The following is an 18,747-nucleotide window of genomic DNA, read 5'->3' as shown; positions in this document are numbered from 1 at the left end:
AACCCTCACTTTCTATGATGAGATGACAGATAATTTGGTATGTCTCCTATCATTGACTTTCTATATCAGAGTCTATTTCTGATTCTATATTCTTTATAGAACTATAGAGTTTGAGAACTTGGAAGGGATCTTTAGATGTCACCTGGATCTATGGTTTGCAATTTATCGGGTTGTAGAATGTTTTATTCATATGAAATCTTACATGGAAGCCCGAATGTACAAGTGTTGAAAATGGCCCCCAGGAATCCTGGGCCTCTGTTAGGAGTGTCCTGAGCCAACAACCAAGCCAACTCCCTCACGTCCTGGAGGGCCAGACCAAGACTCAGAAGTGCTTTGGTTGAGGTCACATGGCTAGTTGGTGGCTGACTGGGACTTGACCCCAGGAATCCTGATGCCAGGTCTCTTTGTCTATCTTCCAGTTAGTCCCAGAGGTAAGGAATGCCTTTTTCCTTTGTAAATCTAGTGTCCCCAACTGTGTCTCTGAAGTCAGCATTCTACTCTACTTAGGCAATGTCTTGCTCTAATTACTCATTTCCATCCCAGCATCTTTAGATCCTCCATTTTCACTGGTCACTTCTTTGATGTGAAAACTTCCCCAGTGTTCACTATAGGGAAAAAACAAAGCCTCACTTGGCCATTGCTGACTCCCTTTCTATGATCTTATTTTCCCTTTATCCTTCCACAGCCTCACTTCTGGAGGGAGTGCCCTATGCTGGCTCATTCTCACCCCTCTCCTTCACTAAGTCTCCAGCTCCAGCAAACAAGTCCTAGAGAGTATGGCTCCAGAACCCATGACCACTTTCTTGATTTCCATATGTGACTCTAGCCTGAGCCAACATCATCTCACACCTCACTAACTACTATCGAGGCTGCTGAACTGTGTTTCACTGTGTTCTTTGTTGGTCTTTCTTCTACCCATTCTTTCCCTGACATCTAAGTGATCCTTCAAGAATGCAAAAATAACCGTCAATCTCCCTAGCCAGCTCCATGTTCTTGTGGCTTCTCACAGTCTTGTGATAAAGACAAAGATCACTAGGCACCTACCAGGCCATACCCCACGTCTAACCTCCTCTCTCCCTCTCCTCCCAAGTGCCCTGTCCTGGACACACTGGTCTCTCTGGTCTTCCCTCCAAGGGCCTTGAAACACACTGTTGCCTTTGATTGGAACACTCTTCCTTACTCTTCACCTCAATACTTATGTTTACTCTTCATTTCTTAGCTTAAATTTAATTCTTCAAAAAAGTGTTTCCTAACTTGCAAGTCTAACCTGTTATTAACCCTACATTATAGCTACTTTTCTTTCCTAATACTTTGACTTATTTACTTGTTTAATGCCACTTCCACACCAGATTGTAAACTCCGATGAGATGTATCAATATTTTTCTACTGCTATGCCTCACCATCACTTTGCACCAAGCTGCACACACTGTTGAATGAAGGTACAAATAGATAGTTCTCTCTTGAAACTCTTTCTCTTGTGGCCTTCCTGCAAGTGCTGCTATCTGTTCTCTTAACACATCTTCATCTGTTTCACTTACTTGTTTTTATTCTTCTATCAGGCTCCCAAGATTGAGCCCTTGGCCAACCCTCATCCTATAGCCTCATTAATAGTTTTTATATTAATGACCTCAAGGGTGTGGCTCTATCCTTGTTCAGAGCCAAGCTTTGGACCACCGTGTCCTGTTACCTGCATGGCATCTGCAGGTCCCTCAGTTGGACCCTTGCTTCAAATTTTACTTCAGCGTCCTTATTATTTTGATGTCTCCTTCTTCTTCATCAACTCCCTCTTCCCAACAAAATATCATATTTCAGTTCCTCTTTCTTTCTGCCCTCACCCCCTCAGGGATCATCTTCATCAGCCCTTCTCACTACATATAAATTCTCATCTTGACCTCATCTGACTGCACAAGACTTTTACCTCTTAGCTTTAAAAAGGTCAGCCCCTCACTGTCTCCTCCCCATCACACTCAGTCTCAGCCCCCAGCCTCTTCTCATACTGTTTCTTCCACAAGGAATGTTGGCAATCTTATCCCATGGTTGTCTGAGGCAGGGAGTGGTATGGGGCTGGATAAAGAGATGGGGAAAGACCGTAATTTATTAAGTATATATTATAATCCTAGGGCTGGGTATAGCTATTTTATATGCACAGATTAGAAGCATAAATGTGGATATTCATAAGGATAACAGGGATCATTTCTTCAGAGCTCTTCCAGCCTGCAGAATATGTCTCAAGGAAAGGACAGATAAACTAGAGGTGCCAGCTTCCCTTTCCAGAGGATAATCATGTTCTCCTTCCAACATATCTCCATGCTCTCCTGATATGTACTCTCAAGTGACTTCCTAAGGCTAGGAACTTCCCTGGTCCCTCTTGATTTGCAACTTGGGCTATGCCCCAAATCTTGAGTTGCAGGGTCCTCCACCATCTTCTCTACACCCTTCCATGGTCTCAAGACCACAGGTTCTCTGGGGTCCATTTGCAAAAAGTTGAGTGCTTGCTTTGTATGGTTCCAAAAGGAGAAGAGGGAAAAGCTTGGACTGCTGCTTAAAAACGTAATTAGCCCCGTATTTTAACAACATTTTGACAATAATTGCTTCCCAATGATGCCGAGAAATCTGCAGTGCAGACTCCCTGGTGCCACTGTCAGAGTGAGTGATGCTGAAAGCCCTGTGTACCCTGGAAATAGAAGTTGCAAGAGGCAGTCTGTTCCTAAGTCTTGTTTTCCCTTCTCATTTCTTGGAGACCATACTCAAGGCTGGCATGGCTTGTGTTCAGACTCACCTATGGAGAATCTTTTTAAAGGAATGGGGGTTTGCTTGGACTATTGAGTCATTTCAGGGATGAAGGGTGAAATAAGATGCTGTTTCACTGATGGAGCGATTTAGAAACCCATTTTGTTTGGGACTGGTCCTACTCACAGCCTCCTCTATGCCATACATTTCAGTGAGTGGGATGAGCTTACAGTCCTTACCCCATCAAGCCAACTTTCAAGAGCAGAACCTGAATGCTCCAGGAGGCCTCATGCCCAAGGTCAATGTGAATCCCTGACAGAATAGGACTTTAATCTTTGGACTCTGCTGAGATGCTGGTAATAGAATCAGCAGTTTGCTTATTTTTAGCAGTAAAATTATTTTTCCTCTTTTTTTTGTGTGTGTGTGGGGGAACATTTCCCAGGGACTACTGGTTTCCATTTTTAAGATCAAAGATGGGAGACGATGATAGTTCATGTGTGAATTGTCCCTCTGTGCACCAGGCCAGTCCTGGGCCAGTCCGTTCCCTGAAGACTGAGGCCTGGGGTCTGACCCAAGGGAATGGAAGCTGTGGGCATCTAGGCTGGATCTGCTTTTGGAGGAGGTGTCTGGCCATGTTCCAATCTAAGCACAGGTGAATTTTTTATTAACTCAAATTTGCACTTCAGGCATCTCTGTTTCCCTTCACTAGGTGGGTAACTAGAGTTGCAGAGAAGGACCAACATGTTGATTATCTCCCAGGGTATTTTCTTACCTGTTCGCTCTTCTTCCAGGTCACATTTACCAAAATGGAAAGGGTGGTTAGCAGGACCCAGGAACCCTCACCTAGGTGCCTCATGTGATGGGGGGTTAGGGGGCTGGGAAGAAACAGACTTCAGAGCCACCACCAACCTCCCCTCACTGTCCCCCTACCCCTGTCCTGTATTTCTCTGATGTAATGGACAAGGACTCCAGATCCTGAGTCAGACCCTCCCAGGAGTGCAGAATTAGAGACTGGTCTTAATGTTAAGACTCCTGGTCCTGCTTAGGAGCCATACTCAACCCAGTGCCTTCTTTTCTCCACAGAAGTCACTGCCTGAGCTTTCTGTTTCTCTGACCTCTGCTGCACCCACGAAGGGCCAGCCCATTGTGACTTCAGGACACAGCATCCCCGCCCTCATCCCTGGAGAAGCCCGAGTTTCTGGGCTCGCCGTGCCTACTCACGCCAGCCTGGCCCCGCAGTTCTCTCCCTCGATGTCACCTCCAGCCACGTTTTCAGTGTTGACAGACTCGGTCTCGCTTGTGGGCATGCTCACTACAAGAAGCAAAAGGATGCAGAACAAGGCATTGAGGGTGGGGAGGAAAAGGGGAGGGAAGAGCATTAGTTTGCAAAACACCTAGTCCCAAGACTGTGGGCTACCTGGGAGGAGGAGAGCCTGAGCAGTATCTGTTAGTTGTTGGGGAGTGGGGAGATAGAGGTGCTGCTGTGAGCAGGTTGGGGCACTGGCACTGCCATGGCCAAGTTTGGGAGTTTCCTTGACTGTCACATCTACAACTTGTCTAGGGTGAGATTAACTAGGTTGGCCTTACTTCCTGAAGACACTGACCATTGAATCCTTTCCTGCCCTCAACTCTGTGACATCAGAAAAACTGCACGAGAGTTTCCATTTGCATCCACTACTAACCATAAAAAGAGGAGATTTCATCAAAATATTTTACCCCCACCCAATCCTAAGGGGTTTCATCCCCAAACTTAGGGTTCAGCTTGTTTGTAGGAAGGATGTTTTTGTTGTCTCATGAAGTACTAGAAGGGTGTGGAAGAGTGCCCCCTTACTTGTAGTGCATACTGGGTCCTGAGTTGGTTCCATCTAGGACCATACCTGAAATAGGGAGCTTGAAATAAATGGCAATTACCAGAATCAGGTATTAAGATTCAAACTAGCACTACAGACACCAGGAATGGGGAGCATAACCATGGAAACCATCAATTAAGTTTAAATGTGACTTGAAGATAGATTGCAGGTAGACTGGGATGTCACTTCTCCTTCTGGCCATCCTGACCGACCTTCTGACCCCAGCAGGCTGACTTGGGATATAAACCATCTAATTCCACTGGTGTCAATCTCCACTCCCTTCCCAAGGCAGCGGTGGGCTGCATTTCCAGAGTGGCAGGAATTTTTTAGCTTGGAACCCAGTCTGGTGGCTTAGAGAAGCCATTATTTTATCATTTTTTATTTCAAATAGAAGTTTCGCTCAAGAGCATTCTTCCTCTTCACCCTCTCTTACCCTTTTAATATGACGCAACAATGAGTTTTATTTTTGGTAACCCTTGCTCTTCAGAGTGGCCGTTACAGCATTGGTCCTGGTTTCATTCTCCCTGCAGAACAGAACTCCTCATGTGGTGGAGAAAATCACTAACTCGAATCAGCCACAGAATCTGCAATTAGTGAGAGTGTGGCATCGGGCGATGTGGCACCTTGTACAAGTCCCCATGGGGCCACCACAGCCCAGGAAAAGATTCTACTGGTTATATGGATAATATTTTTGGATGGAGATTGTCCAAGGTTCATTTCTTTTGGATGAAGGCAAGATGGGTGGGTGAGAAGAGACTCACTTCAGGAACATGCAAGATACAAACAGAAAGCCCATGACTTAACATATGTTTGATTGTCATGTATGAGAGAACTCTCTACCCTAGGACTCATTTTTAAAAAATTTTATTTTATTTTTATAGTGTTCCAAGATTCATTATTTATGCACCACATCCAGTGCTCCATGCAATGTGTGCCCTCCTTAATACCCACCACCAGGCTCACCTAGGACTCATTTTTAATACAGTTGGGTAAAAAGAAATCTAGATGCCGTTTCAAAGAAGGCTGACTCTGGATGAGCCTTTAGATATTACCCAGCTCTAGCTTATTCCCTTCAATTTATAGAACAGGAAAGTGAGGTTTAGGGAAGGAAAAATGCTCAAGTTCACACAGCATGTTTGGGGTAGGACTTGGTCATGAATACAAGTGTCATGCTTATCTTGATTGCCCCTCTGTTGACCAGCTCCCTATGCTATACCTTAAGACAAGATGATGTTCTTATAGCCAAATCAGGCTCTAGAAGCATCATAAGAACATGGTAAATAACCAAATGGTGGTGTTGAATTTTACAGCATTTACACACCCTTTGTAGCCTGAGGTCTGAGGGAGCTGGTTTTAGCACTGGGAGCTAGGAAGACAGTACCTTCAGAGCTTGCCAGGTTCCTTCCTCCAACTATACTAAGGAAGAAGTCATATAATTGAAGAGCCTTCAGTTCTTTCAATTCATCTATCTCTCGTCATCTCTGACCTAAGTTTCCTTTAACTCTTCAGGCATCATTGTTTAAACTTAAAGAACCCTGGGAGTACCTGGGTGGCTCTGTCATTTAAGCATCCAACTCTTGGTTTTAGCTCAGATCATGATCTCAGTGTTGTGAGATCAAGCCCGGCACTGGGTTCTGTGCTCAGTAGAGAGTCTGTTTGGAATTCTCTCTCTACCTCTGCTCTGCCCCACCCCCCAGTAAACAAATAAACAAATAAATAAATGAAATCTTAAAAAAGAATAAAGTTAAGGAGCTCTGACTTTGTGACACTTTGCTCCCAGAGAGCTCCTTATGTGTTAGTGGAGTGGTACGATGGTAGTGATGCTAGGCTTAGAAATACAACCAAATTAGGCGTGGATAGGCTTGGGCTTTAGGAGGAACCATATCTCCTAAATCGAAGAACTGCCTGTACCAGTACCAAGTTGGCATTTATGGTGGCCTTAATCTTGGCTGCACTAACCAAAGGAAGAGTTCCATCAGGGAATAGTTGCTGCTGATTGTCATGTCTTCTGTCTATATATATATATATATATATATATATATATATATATATAGTCAGTGGCTTTGAGTGGGACAAATTACCATCCCCTTGAATACACACACACACACACACACACACACACACACACACACACACACAATACACATTCATGAACACTGCATCACAAGACATCAAGAAAAATGCCCTCCCATCTAGTCTGGTATGTACCAATGCACATTTACACACATAGAGCACAGGGGAACATTACCATGGGTTTCTGTGGAGTGACTAAACCAAGCAAACTTCCCTTTCTTCTGATCAAGCAAGCCCGCTGGAGTGCCTCCTTTCACAGACAAGATGGTCAGTGTCAAGAACCAGGAACAAGACATCAATAGAGAGCATGCAGTCAGCCACGGGCAAAAGAAAGAAACAAGGAACTCAGCTTTCACATAGAACATCCATTTTCATCTTTGAACATAAACTAAGAAAATTATAAAAAGCAATAAATCAAAACACATAAGAAAATATAACAAAGTGGAACCAAAATCCCAAATCACATGAATTAATGACACAAAACAAATGATGGACCTTGAGAAGGAGTTACTCCAGCAGAAGTATCAGTCTACATTGGTCTATCTAGTTAGTGGGAGAGGTCACCACTCATCCCCGCCTACAGGCTCCTACAGCCTCCAGTAAGGTAACTGTTAAAATCAGACTAGCATTGGTGCTACACCTTCACTTCTACCCAATGGCCAGGTGACTTGACCTCTTCCCCATTGGTAGTGGATCTACCCCTCCCTCAGCACTTACACTCTGATCGTGCCACTAGCTAATGAAAAACAGCCCATGGATCTTTTTGCCCCTTTGTCCACTTCAACTATTCAGTCCCACTCAGTAATGACCCACCAAGGGCTTCAGGTCTAATCATATCCAAACCCTATTATGTATCTGCTTTTAATCAGTTTAAATAGGTAAAGTAGTTGCTCAGTTTCTTGTCTATGGGTAGTCTTTTGAGGAGTTTGGTGTAAAAGGGAGAAGAATTCTATAAGATTCTTTTGGCTCTGGGCTATAGTTGAAGAAGAGGGTGCTAGGGAGATTGTAAAGACACTGGTTACCACAAATGGAAGAGGGGGAGCTCTGTATTCTGCAAATAGACTTTGAGTTCTGGACGTCAAATGCTTTAACTCATACCAGAGAAAGAGAATTTTCCTGCTCTGTTTGACAAAACTAACATGAACTTCATCTCTGCCAGGCCTGTACGGAGGGTGCTGGGGGTAAATGGTGAGTGAGGCTTAGTCACAACTTATTAATGAGTTGGGAAATCTGCTACCACTCAGGAAAGCAAGCGTGTGTCCTGGTGGTGAATGGGTAGGTGGCCCCATCAGTCCCAGGAAAGGGCATGAAAGGAAGGTCAGTTCAAGTTTTTAAGTGCTTCTTTATTTTATCCACTTCCCTTGGAACTCTGATCACCTTCAGTGAGCATCCCTGAATGCTGTTTGCTAGTGAGAATTCTGAAGACCAGTTCATGAAAAAAAGGATCAGTCTTATTTTTAACCTGGGTAAAGGGTCATGTCCCAACCACACATCTTTAAAATACAAAGCTTGGGATAAGCAGACACTTCTCAAAAATCCCATATGAGAAAAGCACTGAGGGTCAGGAGCTGAAATGAATGGCTTGGTTCCAATTTGCCTTCCAATTTGAGATATGTCTCAACATACAATGATAACCATTGCTGAAGTAGGTATCTCATAGTGAGTGGTCTTTTGTTTGGAGGTGTACAGGGGTCAACATGAGGCCGCCAGTTATCAAGTTTCTGTCTCTTCACTGTTGTCTGGGGGAACAAGAGCACTGGCCAGTGATGGAAAGCCCAGAACACCATGACCTATTATAGAGAAGCCATTATTCAGCTTCTGGCCTTGGCATCAATATTGCCCCATACTGTTTGATTTCAGAAATAACTGCATGATAACTTTGAAAACAATAGAAAGAGCTTGATAAAAAAACATGGTCAGTCAGTGTATGACTGAATTTGACCAGGGCTGGTCTTTTATGTGGGCAAAGTTGGAAGCTACTGGTGTGGAAAGTGATTTGAAGAGCATGTAAAAAATCTCCCTTACGAGTGTGCAGTTGTTTTTGCTAGATCTGCTCTTTTGGGTCAAGTCATATATCTGAAGGTATCTTGCTGAATTGAAAATCTCTCACCTGGAGGGAGCAGTACATTAATATATTAGTGCCTATTTGTGATATTTATCCCCCAAATACCTAAGGGAATATAGATTGGTGAAAATGTAGTTTTGTGTTCCTATTTTACTAAGGGATTAGATGGCAGGATCATAGGTGATTCTTTAAGGGATCAATTGCCCTAGGGAGATGGACTTGCATTCCTTCTTGGAGTCTGAGTGCCCAAACTGTTGGAAACTAAGAATTATAAATGCTGGATACTTATTTGGTGGATGAGCTGGAGACTCCGCCTCTTCCTGTGGCCACTCAGAGATGAACTGCCTGGAAATTAAGGCAGAAAGAGAGCAAAGAACCCAGGTGCCCACGGGGGCCTCTCCTCTAAAGGCACCCCTCTTGATGCTTATGAAGTGAAACTTGATGTGTGCTCATTTGCACACTGTCACAACAATATGCCTTCTATGGAATGAAGTGTGATTCTTGAATGATTTAGGAAGGATATTACTGAGAAAGAATGTTAAAAGGGAAGCTAGTTTTCTGACTTTCCAACTGCATTGTTGGCTGGTGCTATGCATCCAATCTGGGTCTCTGGGCTGTCCTGTTCCTTGACTTCTGCTGAGAAGATTTCCAAAGAAAATGAGATTTTCCTGGAAGAGTAATTAACAGCTGCTGTTGCAGGTGGTAGATAACATAAATACATTTTTAGTCATATCACAACTGCTACAATGAGTTGTGATGACGCCATCTCACCAACAACTAACTGTATTTTGAATTAATGTCTTCTCTCCCCAGAATATTTCTCTTGGTGACAACTCTTGCTTGAATGGTGGCTGGTAGATGATTTCTACGTCTCAAGGGAGATGCACAGATCTTGTTTCACAACAACCAATGTCTCCCCTGACCTGCTTGGAGAACAGTTGGGTGGATACTGGGGGGATTTTAATAAGCCATTTCCTACATGGCTGGAAATCATACGAATCATGCTGGGGAAGGAGCACTAGGTCTAAGCCATGGTGAAGATTGGGAGTGCCTGGTGCATGTGGGTTTACAAACCTTCTAAACACCAGATAGTGCTTTGAAAACATGACTGCACAGATCAGCTAGCCAGCCCTTCCAAAGCTGTGGTCAACTGAGAAGTTCTCTGTAAAACTAATGTCTCCAGTCAGTTCCGTACACAGCTTCTGTACACGTGGTGAATCTGCTCTGGGTTGTCCCAGTGTATCAGCACTCACGTTTGCCATAAAAAAACAGGAGATCTCATTTAGCTACCGTGATGTAATATGTATCCCCAAAGATGGCCATACTCAACCATGTGCATAAAAAATGACTTCAGAAGGGGCTCTGACCAAGATTTGAGAGTAAGAGCAATGTTAGTGTTGATAAAGAAAAAGAAAGTCACTAAGGTTACTTAGCAACCAATCCATAAAGGAAACAGTAAGCAAAATCTTTTCAGGTATCCCTTCCTTTACTTTCTTTTTCCTTCTCCCTCCTTCCCCTCCTTCCTTCCTCTCCCTAGGCTGGGGGGAGATGCATGGAGAAGCATCTGCACATAAAACATCTGGCCTTGTTTCTTGAAGCTGTCTGTCTCAGATATTTTTATTCATCACAATGACCTAATGACACTAGAGCAAACTCCATGTGAGGGAACGAGGAACAGACCTGGGTGAGATGGAGAAATCTACCTAGTTCTGAAATCTTTGGTCGCCCAAATGGCTCTGACACTGTCCCACGGATGGGCCTTTGCCATATTCTGTGGAGACTCTCAGCAGGAATGGCTGGCCTCTCTTGAGATGTGCTAAGAGAAATGCCTGGTCATCATTCAGGAAGTTAGCTGTCAGCCTCATTACCCAAGTCAGAGAAGTTATCAACTGTTGTCAATCTTTCTTTTAATTTTATTTTATTAAAAAAATTTTTTTAAAAAAGATTTTATTTATTTTTTGCCAGAGAGAGAGAGAGCAAGCGAGCACAGGCAGGCAAAGTGGCAGCAGAGGCAGAGGAAGAAGCAGGATCCACGCCGAGCAAGGAGTCCGATCAGCGGGACTCGATCCCAGGATGCTGGGATCATGACCTGAGCTGAAGGCAGCTGCTTAACCAACTGAGCCACCCAGGCATCACTGTTGTCAGTCTTTTATCTCCTTTCATTGGGAGATGGTTGGCACATCAGGGCCAGACATCCTAGGTGTGGTGGGAATGTTGAAGCCCAAGGAACTGAGGGGAATTTTTATTCAACCTGAACTTCCCCAGTGCTGTGGAGACCCATATGGAGCCAATGGGCTGAATCCTGGGTCTGCAGATTGCCAGGCTGCCATTTGTTCGGCTTCCATGTGCTCTTGGATGAACTGAACAATTTATTTTGCCATTTAATTGGCAACTGCCCATTTTATTATCTTTTTTGTATATGAATTATATAATTAGTATTCATTTTCTCAAAGTACTAATCGAGTTATGACTAACATGCAAAAGGATTACTAATTCCCCCCTCTCCCCGACTCTAATCTGGACTCAAAAACTCCCTGTAATCTGGCTCCATGCTATGTGTGATGGCTGGGAGTGCCCCTCAGAAATTCATGTCAAGTCCTAGCCCCTGTACCTCAGAGTATAGCTGTATTTGGAGAAAGGGTCTTTAAAGAAGTAATTAAATGAAAATGAGATAATGAGGGCAGGTTCTAAAGCAATTTGCTGGTATGCTGATCAGAAGAAGATGTGGACACACATACAGAGAAGACAATGTGAAGACACAGAGAAAAGACGACCATCTACAAGCCACGGAGAGAAACTCGGAGCTGGTCCCTCCCTCATGACTCTCAGAAGGAACCAAGCCTGGTGACACCTTGCTCTTGGACTTCTGGCTTCCCAAACTATGAGACAATAACTTTCTGTTGTTTAAGGTACCTTGTCCATGTGGAATGCTTTGTTAAAGCAGCCCTGGCTGACTAAGACACTACTGATTCATCCTCATTTCCCGTTACTCCCTGCAGAAATTCTCCACCCAAGTTGGGCTGCCCTCCTCTTTGTCCCTGGAATGTGCCATCTTTATTTGAAACTCTGGGCTTTTGTAGCTATGATGTCATGTATTGTACCCTGTCCACCTCCCCTTCATGTATTCCAGGGGTCAAGGAACAATAGCCCTTGGGCCAAATCCAAACTGCTACTTGTTTTGTAAAAAAAATTTTGCTGGAACGCAACCAAGCCCTTCGCTTCTGTTTTGTCCATGGCTACTTTCACACCATAGTAGCTGAGTTGAGTGATTGCAACGGAGGCTCTGTGTAGCCGCAAAGCTGAAAATAACAACCAACTGACCCTTCAGAGAAGAAGTGTGCTGACTCCTGCACTAGTCAAATTTCATCCATTCCTGGAGGCCCAGTTCTCATCTGTGGAGCATTTCAGGCCCACCCACTGCCATAGGATCCCCTCTTCTGAGCTCTTGGAACATTGGGATCCGTGAGGGTTTAAAATTCGAATGTGGATTTAAGTTTTAGTTCCAACCTCTCCTAGCCATGAAACGGGTGGGTTATTTAACCTTCTTCAGGTTTCCTTCTATGTAAAAAGTGGTTAATGATACTATCTAGCTCATGAGGTTCTAGTAAAGATTAAGTGAAATAATATTTATAAAAACTTTGTACGTGGTAAGTGATACAAGAATTTGCTAATATTACCAACTAATTTTAATCTGCTTTTCTTATAGTTTTCTGTATGAGTATTAGATTATCTCCCTAATGAAATTATCATTTTCTCAAGGCCAGAGTCTTTATATTAGAATTCTCTGGACTTCCTTTCAGATCCTAGTGATATGAGATTTGGAACTATAATAACAATACTTTCTATCTTTAGGGAATTTTAAGGACACTCCTACATGCTGGACAACCTGAGGGTTCACCCTTCAGAGGCGTCCCCCATCCCTTTCTGCTATGCCCTGTACTCCAGGAGATTGACATATGTAAACTACATCAACAACTTCTACACTAGGGCTTTGCGCTGTGTTGACCAATGGGAAGTGCTGGCAGGACGTCTATGAGGCCCAAGGAAAGTGAATCAGGGGTATTTACTTCCCTGGCACTGTCTGCAGGGCCCGTACACATTGGCTGCCTCTTGCTGCTGAAGACCATAGGCCTGATCACGTGGCCCTCTCCGCATGACCACCCTCTCTGATTTCTGGAAACTGCTTCTTCACTTTGTCCCTTCAGGTCCTTCCAGCAGGCCCACAGGTGCTATCCAGAGGGTTCTGCATTATCCCTTGTTGACTTCCTGAAAACTTCCTGCCTCTTTTAGTAACCTCTCTTTCAATCATCTGCTTTATATTTTATGTCAGATAATATGACACATGTATCCCCCCTGTCAAGTGAAAGGGTAGTCTCCACGAGTGGAACTTAGTTGCCCCCAGAGTGAAAGCTTGTAAATGGCACGAATGGCTGGCCTTGCTCCAGGACTTTCCTGGCTACATCAGGCAACTTCTGGAATAATTTTGCTCAAATACAGAAGAACTAGTTGATAAGAATTAGTGATGTAAGATGTTTCAGCGGGCACAGCTTTAGCCCCGTGGCAGAACAGAACTGGACATTCTGGTTGTGGTTATGGCCCCAGGACACTCTCTTGAGAGAAACTATGCTATGTTTCATTTCATTTCATTTTCTCTTGCCAAATAAACAAAAAACCAAACCAAACCAAACCAACCAACCAAACAAACAAAAAACACACAAGCCCCAAAACCCAACAATTTAGAAAGTTATTTCTTACTACTTTTCTACAGTTTGATACATCAAACACATGGCCAAATATAGTCTCAGGCTGACAGATGAAGGAGCCTTTATATGCCTTTATCCAGCTCAGAGTCTTAGGAATCCCCCTACTACTGTGAGTCTAGGAAATGCTAAAGATGATCCTTTCCTTGGCCTTGCCATGAAATAGGTCCAGACCCTGTACAAATCACATGATGATTGGGGGTCTCATCTTCCTCATCTCTTACATTAATAAATTAAATCAGGTGATGGGAAAGAGAGGGAGAAGGAGAAGGAGAGGAGAAAAGTAAACCGTAGAAAAGGAGAGAGTGGTGAGAAGCTAAAGCAAAATGGAGCCCAGCCATGGTGGCCTGTCTGGGTTGAAAGGTCACAGTGAATGTTGCCACAGCCTTCAGAGCCTTCTCATAAGCTTCCTGCCAGCCTGGGCCCAGCAAGGCTTCCTCCACATAAGCAATTAAAACCTGGTTGATGTTAAGCCATCAGAAAGTAAATATAAAACAGGATTAAATATTAAGAAGCCAAACAAAGTGGCCTTATTAAAAAGGTACAATATAAGTACGATGTGCCATCGTAATAATTATTATTACTGCTATAAACTGGGAGGAGGCATAAATGCCTGCCCTTGATCTGCAGCCATAATCCAAAGAAGAAAACCAGGGTCGTTGTACTCTCAGCAGGCCATAAACATCCAGTGTTCCCAAGCAGAAAATTTCTGTCCACAATTGTGGCGCCACTGAGTTGGGCCATCAGAATGGGTAGGGGGAGGTGGCCGGTGGCCGGTGGCTGGAGGAGGCAGGGGAAGGAAGTTCAGCCTCGTAAGACAAATCCGAACTTTGGCTTTTGGCCCTCCTTCCTCCCCCACCCTGCTGCACCTTCCCAGGGACGGCGGGGCAGCGTGGAACATTCTCAGACCCTTGGGACGATGGGGGAAACAGGACATCCCATCACACAAGAGAGCCAGGACATCCCCCAGGCAAACAGAGCTCAGCCCAGCCACTGGGGTGGAAACGGAATCTTCTGGACATGGATGATGGTGGTCTTTCTGTGTAGGATACCTTTGGAAGCTCAGTTCTTTTAGGGCGCAAACTGATTTTAGGCTGAAAGAAGGACATTATTCTAGTTCCCAAAGGCTGGTTTAGCAGTTACTGGTCGCCCATGTGGTATGATATAACAGGAATGGAAAGCGACTTGCATCCTCCATCCCTCTTCAACCCAGTCCGGGGATGTCTACCGGTCATTCCTTCATTTAGGGTCTTTTGCCCTCAGAGGGCAAATACTCTTGGATGTGTAATAGTAGTATCAGCCATTCCTATCTTAATACTAATAGTACTGAATAATTGTTTTTTGATTACTTACTGTATAATGGCTCTTCCTCCATGCACTTTATATACGCTGATTCAAGCCTCAACCATCCTACAAGGGATTGTTTGTCCCCATTATGTGTTCCATATTATAGATCAGGAAGTCGAGGCTTAGAGAATTAAGTCACTTATTCAAAGCAAGCAGCTAATAAGATCCAGCCTTTGAACTATGGTATGCTATGCTAAGTCACCCCTCTTAGCCGTTATGTATATTGCATGAATTTATAAAGTCCTTTCCTAGTCATAAGAGAGGACTAGAGAGCCCTGCGGATGTGCCTGGATCACTGAGAGGAGAAGAGAAGCAGAAAATACAGGTGGAGGTTCTGGGGGGGGAACCACTTATTTCATAATTCTGCCTAGGGCCTCCCTGCCAGCTCTTCCATGCTAAGAGGGGGAGGCAGGACGCAGAGCAGCATGGTTAGGAGCCTGGGCTCTGGAGCCCAGTGGCCTGAGTCTGTCTCCGGTCTCTGCCACTTGGAGCTCTGTGACATTGGACGTGGGACTTCACTCCTTTGTGGTTCAGTTTCTGCACTGCAAGGGGAGATCTGTGTAATATCTGCATTGTACAGTTAGAAGGGGTGGCTTTCATTTTGCAGATGGGAATATTAAGGTCCAGAGAAGGTCAGTAATGTGCCCAGGGTCACAAGGCTAGTTGGCAGTAGAGAGACAGTCCTCTTTCCACCATGCAGTGCTGCCGCCTTTCTCACTTGCCATTCACACGCACCATGGAGAGGATCAAAGTTCACGCTGGCACATCACAGCTGAGCTCTCCCCTTGTCTGGAGTTCAGAAGTTTCACTGTTGGTGAGTTTTGTACTTGGCACCCTGTTCTCTGCTGTTTACAAAGACTGTAGAGAGCTTACAATTCACTCTCATGTTCTCTTCTCCCTCAGGCTCTGTCTTCCCTTCTCTGCTTTCTGCTACTCGAGGCAATTTTGACCCAGGTCAGATTTCTTGCAAGGAGCCCTCCAGGGGCCCAGCAGAATCTCAAAAGTTGCGGGTACCCACAGAGCAGGATCTGCCTTGAGTGAGGAGCACTCTCTCTGTGGAAGGGTCTTAGCCTTGCCTTCCCCTCCATTGCGCAAGTAAACAGTTGCCTTAAATTAAGAGGCTGCTTCCATTCGCAGCATTTATGTAAAGTGAGTCACTTTAGCTCCTAACTGCATGGTGTCTCGTCAGCCCTGTCATTTAATCGGTGAGTTTATGGGCAGCTGTCAGAATACCAATCAGCTCGCCCCCTTCTGTGGCAAGTCCTTTCCTTTAATTAATCTTCCCGCTCTTCCTGCGGGGGGCTTGCACTTGTTACTTTCCTCCTTCTTGCTGGGGTGACGATGCATTCTGGGGTCCGTCTTGCTACTTTAATGGCCCACATCTGTCATGGAGAGGTCCCTCTGCAGTGTCACTTCACACGATCCTAGAGCCCCACCCAGAGCAAAGACCCAGGGAAGTGGTGCTCCCCTCCTCTGCCTCAGTCAGATCCTGTTAGACTGGGATTCGGAGCTAAGGATCCTGTTCGGGGGCGGGGGGGTGGTGCGGGCAGCAGACAGAGGTGGATTTCTGGGACAGAGATCTTATAGGATGGTGAAGGGTGGTATGCCATGTTCTAGGCACAAACTTGGAAAGGTTTAATCTAGATAAGGTAGGTTAAGAGGTCTCATCATGGGGCGCCTGGGTGGCTCAGTCAGTTAAGCAACAGCCTTCAGCTTGGGTCATGATCCCAGAGTCCTGGGATGGAGCCCCGCATCCGGCTGCTCTGCGGGGAGTCAGTTTTTCCCTCTGCCCCTCCTCCTGCTTATGGTTCTCTCTTTCTCTCTCTCTAGCTTGCTATCTCCCAAATAAATAAAATCTTTTTTTTTTTTTTTTTTTTTTTTAATAAAGAGGCCTCATCACCCTCCTCAAATATTTGGAGTGTTTGCTTACAGGGGCAAAATACTGCCTGCTTAGAGTAGTTCTACAAGGAAAAGTTATCAAGAAATAGCTGGAGGGGTGAAGAGTTTGCCCTAACATAAGAAATGTGTCTGAAATGGCCTGGCTGCCTTGGCAGTCTAGAAGTAGTCATTATTAGGGGTTTTCAAGCCTTTGCTGGGGGTTTGAGAGGAGCTTCCTAAGGTTTCTTCTGCGGAGGAAACACAACTGAGCTTTACAACAACGGTGCTCGGACTGATGCATCCCCATGTTGTGGCCTGTTTGTGGGGGGTTGGGCGGGGCCCAGACAGAAGGGGTTCCTGGAGCCCTTACCCGATTCTCTCTTCTGCTGGGACAGCCTTCCCTTGGCATGTTTCCCAGTGTCACAACACTGTGTTGCACCACAGAGGACCCTCAGCCTGCCTCCTGAGGCCCCTGTGATTTGGTTTTGCTCCCCCACCCGAAGCCCCATTCCACCTCCAGCCAACGGATGCTCGGGGCCAGGCATTCAGCTCTCCTCTCCACCTCTGCTGTGGGCAAGCTTGGCTTGATGCCACTGTTTGAGGCTGGCCAGTCACCACGCACCCACCTACATCTGTGTCCCTGTTCCTCCTCCATGGGCTCAAGACCCTCTTTACCTTCAAGTCCTAATGCCTTCCTGAACCCCACGGAATCACAGCCTTCTTCCCCCGCAAATAGACACTGTTTGTAGCAGGTAGTTCAGTGCTCTTAGTTCTTTCTCTGCTCGCTAGAAGGAGTGCAGCTCTGTTTGGTGTCACTCTCAGGAAATGATGCCATTTTAATTCTCACAACCACCCAGGGAGACAGCCAGGGAAGGCATCTTCCTTCGTGATTTCTAGGTGAGGAGACTGAGGCTGTGCAGGCCCAGAGCTGGGGTGAGGAGACAGGTTTGGTCAGTTGTCAGCTTGCTGCTGCTCCCCCGGCCAGCGGTGCCTTTGTCTATCTGGCTCATGCATGGAAGGAAGAGCCGCACCTCACTGACTCACCCGCTCTTTTCTGCTTTACATTCCTGTCCTTTTCTTTCCTCCGCAGCCCTCAGAAGGCCAGGCCCCTTCTGTGGCGTGATGCTGGTTTCCCTGGGAAACCAGATGGGAAGTGCGCAGGGCGGGGAGCAGGACTCCATTTGGGCCGGAGGTGGGAAGCCCACCTGCAAGCGGTCACTCGCTGTTCTTCCACGATGCTCAGAGTGTGGACGGGCATCTCTGGGTTGGGGTCAAGGTCGCCACTGTTTCCTTCCTTCCGTTTCATCAGGGCGGGGACTGGAACACCCACAGTCAGCCACCGATTAAAGTTTCCTTTCTCTCTCTTGGGCTATACTGGAGAAGGGCCAAGACTAGCTGCTGCGGGGTAGGGTGCTCACGCCAACAGCAGCAAGGTGACCCTGAACCAGGCAGAGAAGGAGAATCAACCCTGAGCCAACTGTGCAAGGAGAGCTGGGGGTGGTAATGCCGGACAATGTTGCTTTATTATTCTAGTCCATAGCCTCTCCCTCTAGACTCTTCCCCTCCAAATTTAATCTGAATCAAAGGTATTATTCACCTTTCATCCCTCCTCCCTCTTTTCCCTAATCTTAGAACTCTTCTGTAATTTCTCAGGAGAGCTGGGCTTGCTGGAGAGGCTGATTGTTCTTCCTTTAGAAGAGAGAAAGTGTTTTTGAAACCTAGAGAACTGGGACAACTGTCTTCAACAAGCAAAAGGCCTGGAGGCGCGGGCTGGAAGTGGGAATGCTAATGCTCTGGTAAATGGTTTTAGATGGGAGGCAAGACCTTGGGTTCACCTGGGACTCATTCTATGAGGCTTCGTGCTGTGGGCTCAGTGGCCCAGGAAACCTAGAAAGAAGGACACAGAAGTTCTGGTTTTCAGATGGAGTCTCCATCACGGTAGGTGGGGTAAGGAACAGGCTTTTCAAGTAAGGAAGGGCAGGGCTGCGTGTGTGGCCTGCATAATCAACAGGTGTTGGTAGGTTTGTACAGTGGGGACACGAGG

At 45.6% G+C, this 18,747-nt stretch overlaps 1 protein-coding gene across 39 annotated transcripts in view; it reads right to left on the bottom strand.

The window, feature by feature from the left end:
* CACNA1C (calcium voltage-gated channel subunit alpha1 C) overlaps positions 1-18,747 on the bottom strand; it is a 732,665-nt gene that overhangs the window by 142,050 nt on the left and 571,868 nt on the right. For 27 of the 39 annotated variants that reach the window (XM_032350007.1, XM_032349985.1, XM_032349983.1 and 24 more), the window contains exon 10: positions 3,952-4,042. In XM_032350007.1, coding sequence (XP_032205898.1) covers positions 3,952-4,042 — 91 coding nt within the window. Of the gene's footprint in view, positions 1-3,951; positions 4,043-6,828; positions 6,904-18,747 lie in introns of all 39 variants that reach the window. The other 12 variants (XM_032349974.1, XM_032349969.1, XM_032349975.1 and 9 more) reach the window with 1 other exon arrangement.

This window comes from Mustela erminea, chromosome 6 (genome assembly GCF_009829155.1).
Source record: "Mustela erminea isolate mMusErm1 chromosome 6, mMusErm1.Pri, whole genome shotgun sequence".
Lineage (NCBI taxonomy): Eukaryota > Metazoa > Chordata > Mammalia > Carnivora > Mustelidae > Mustela > Mustela erminea.
The sequence above is the reverse complement of the archived record's forward strand: the minus strand, read 5'-3'. Positions and strand labels throughout refer to the sequence as shown.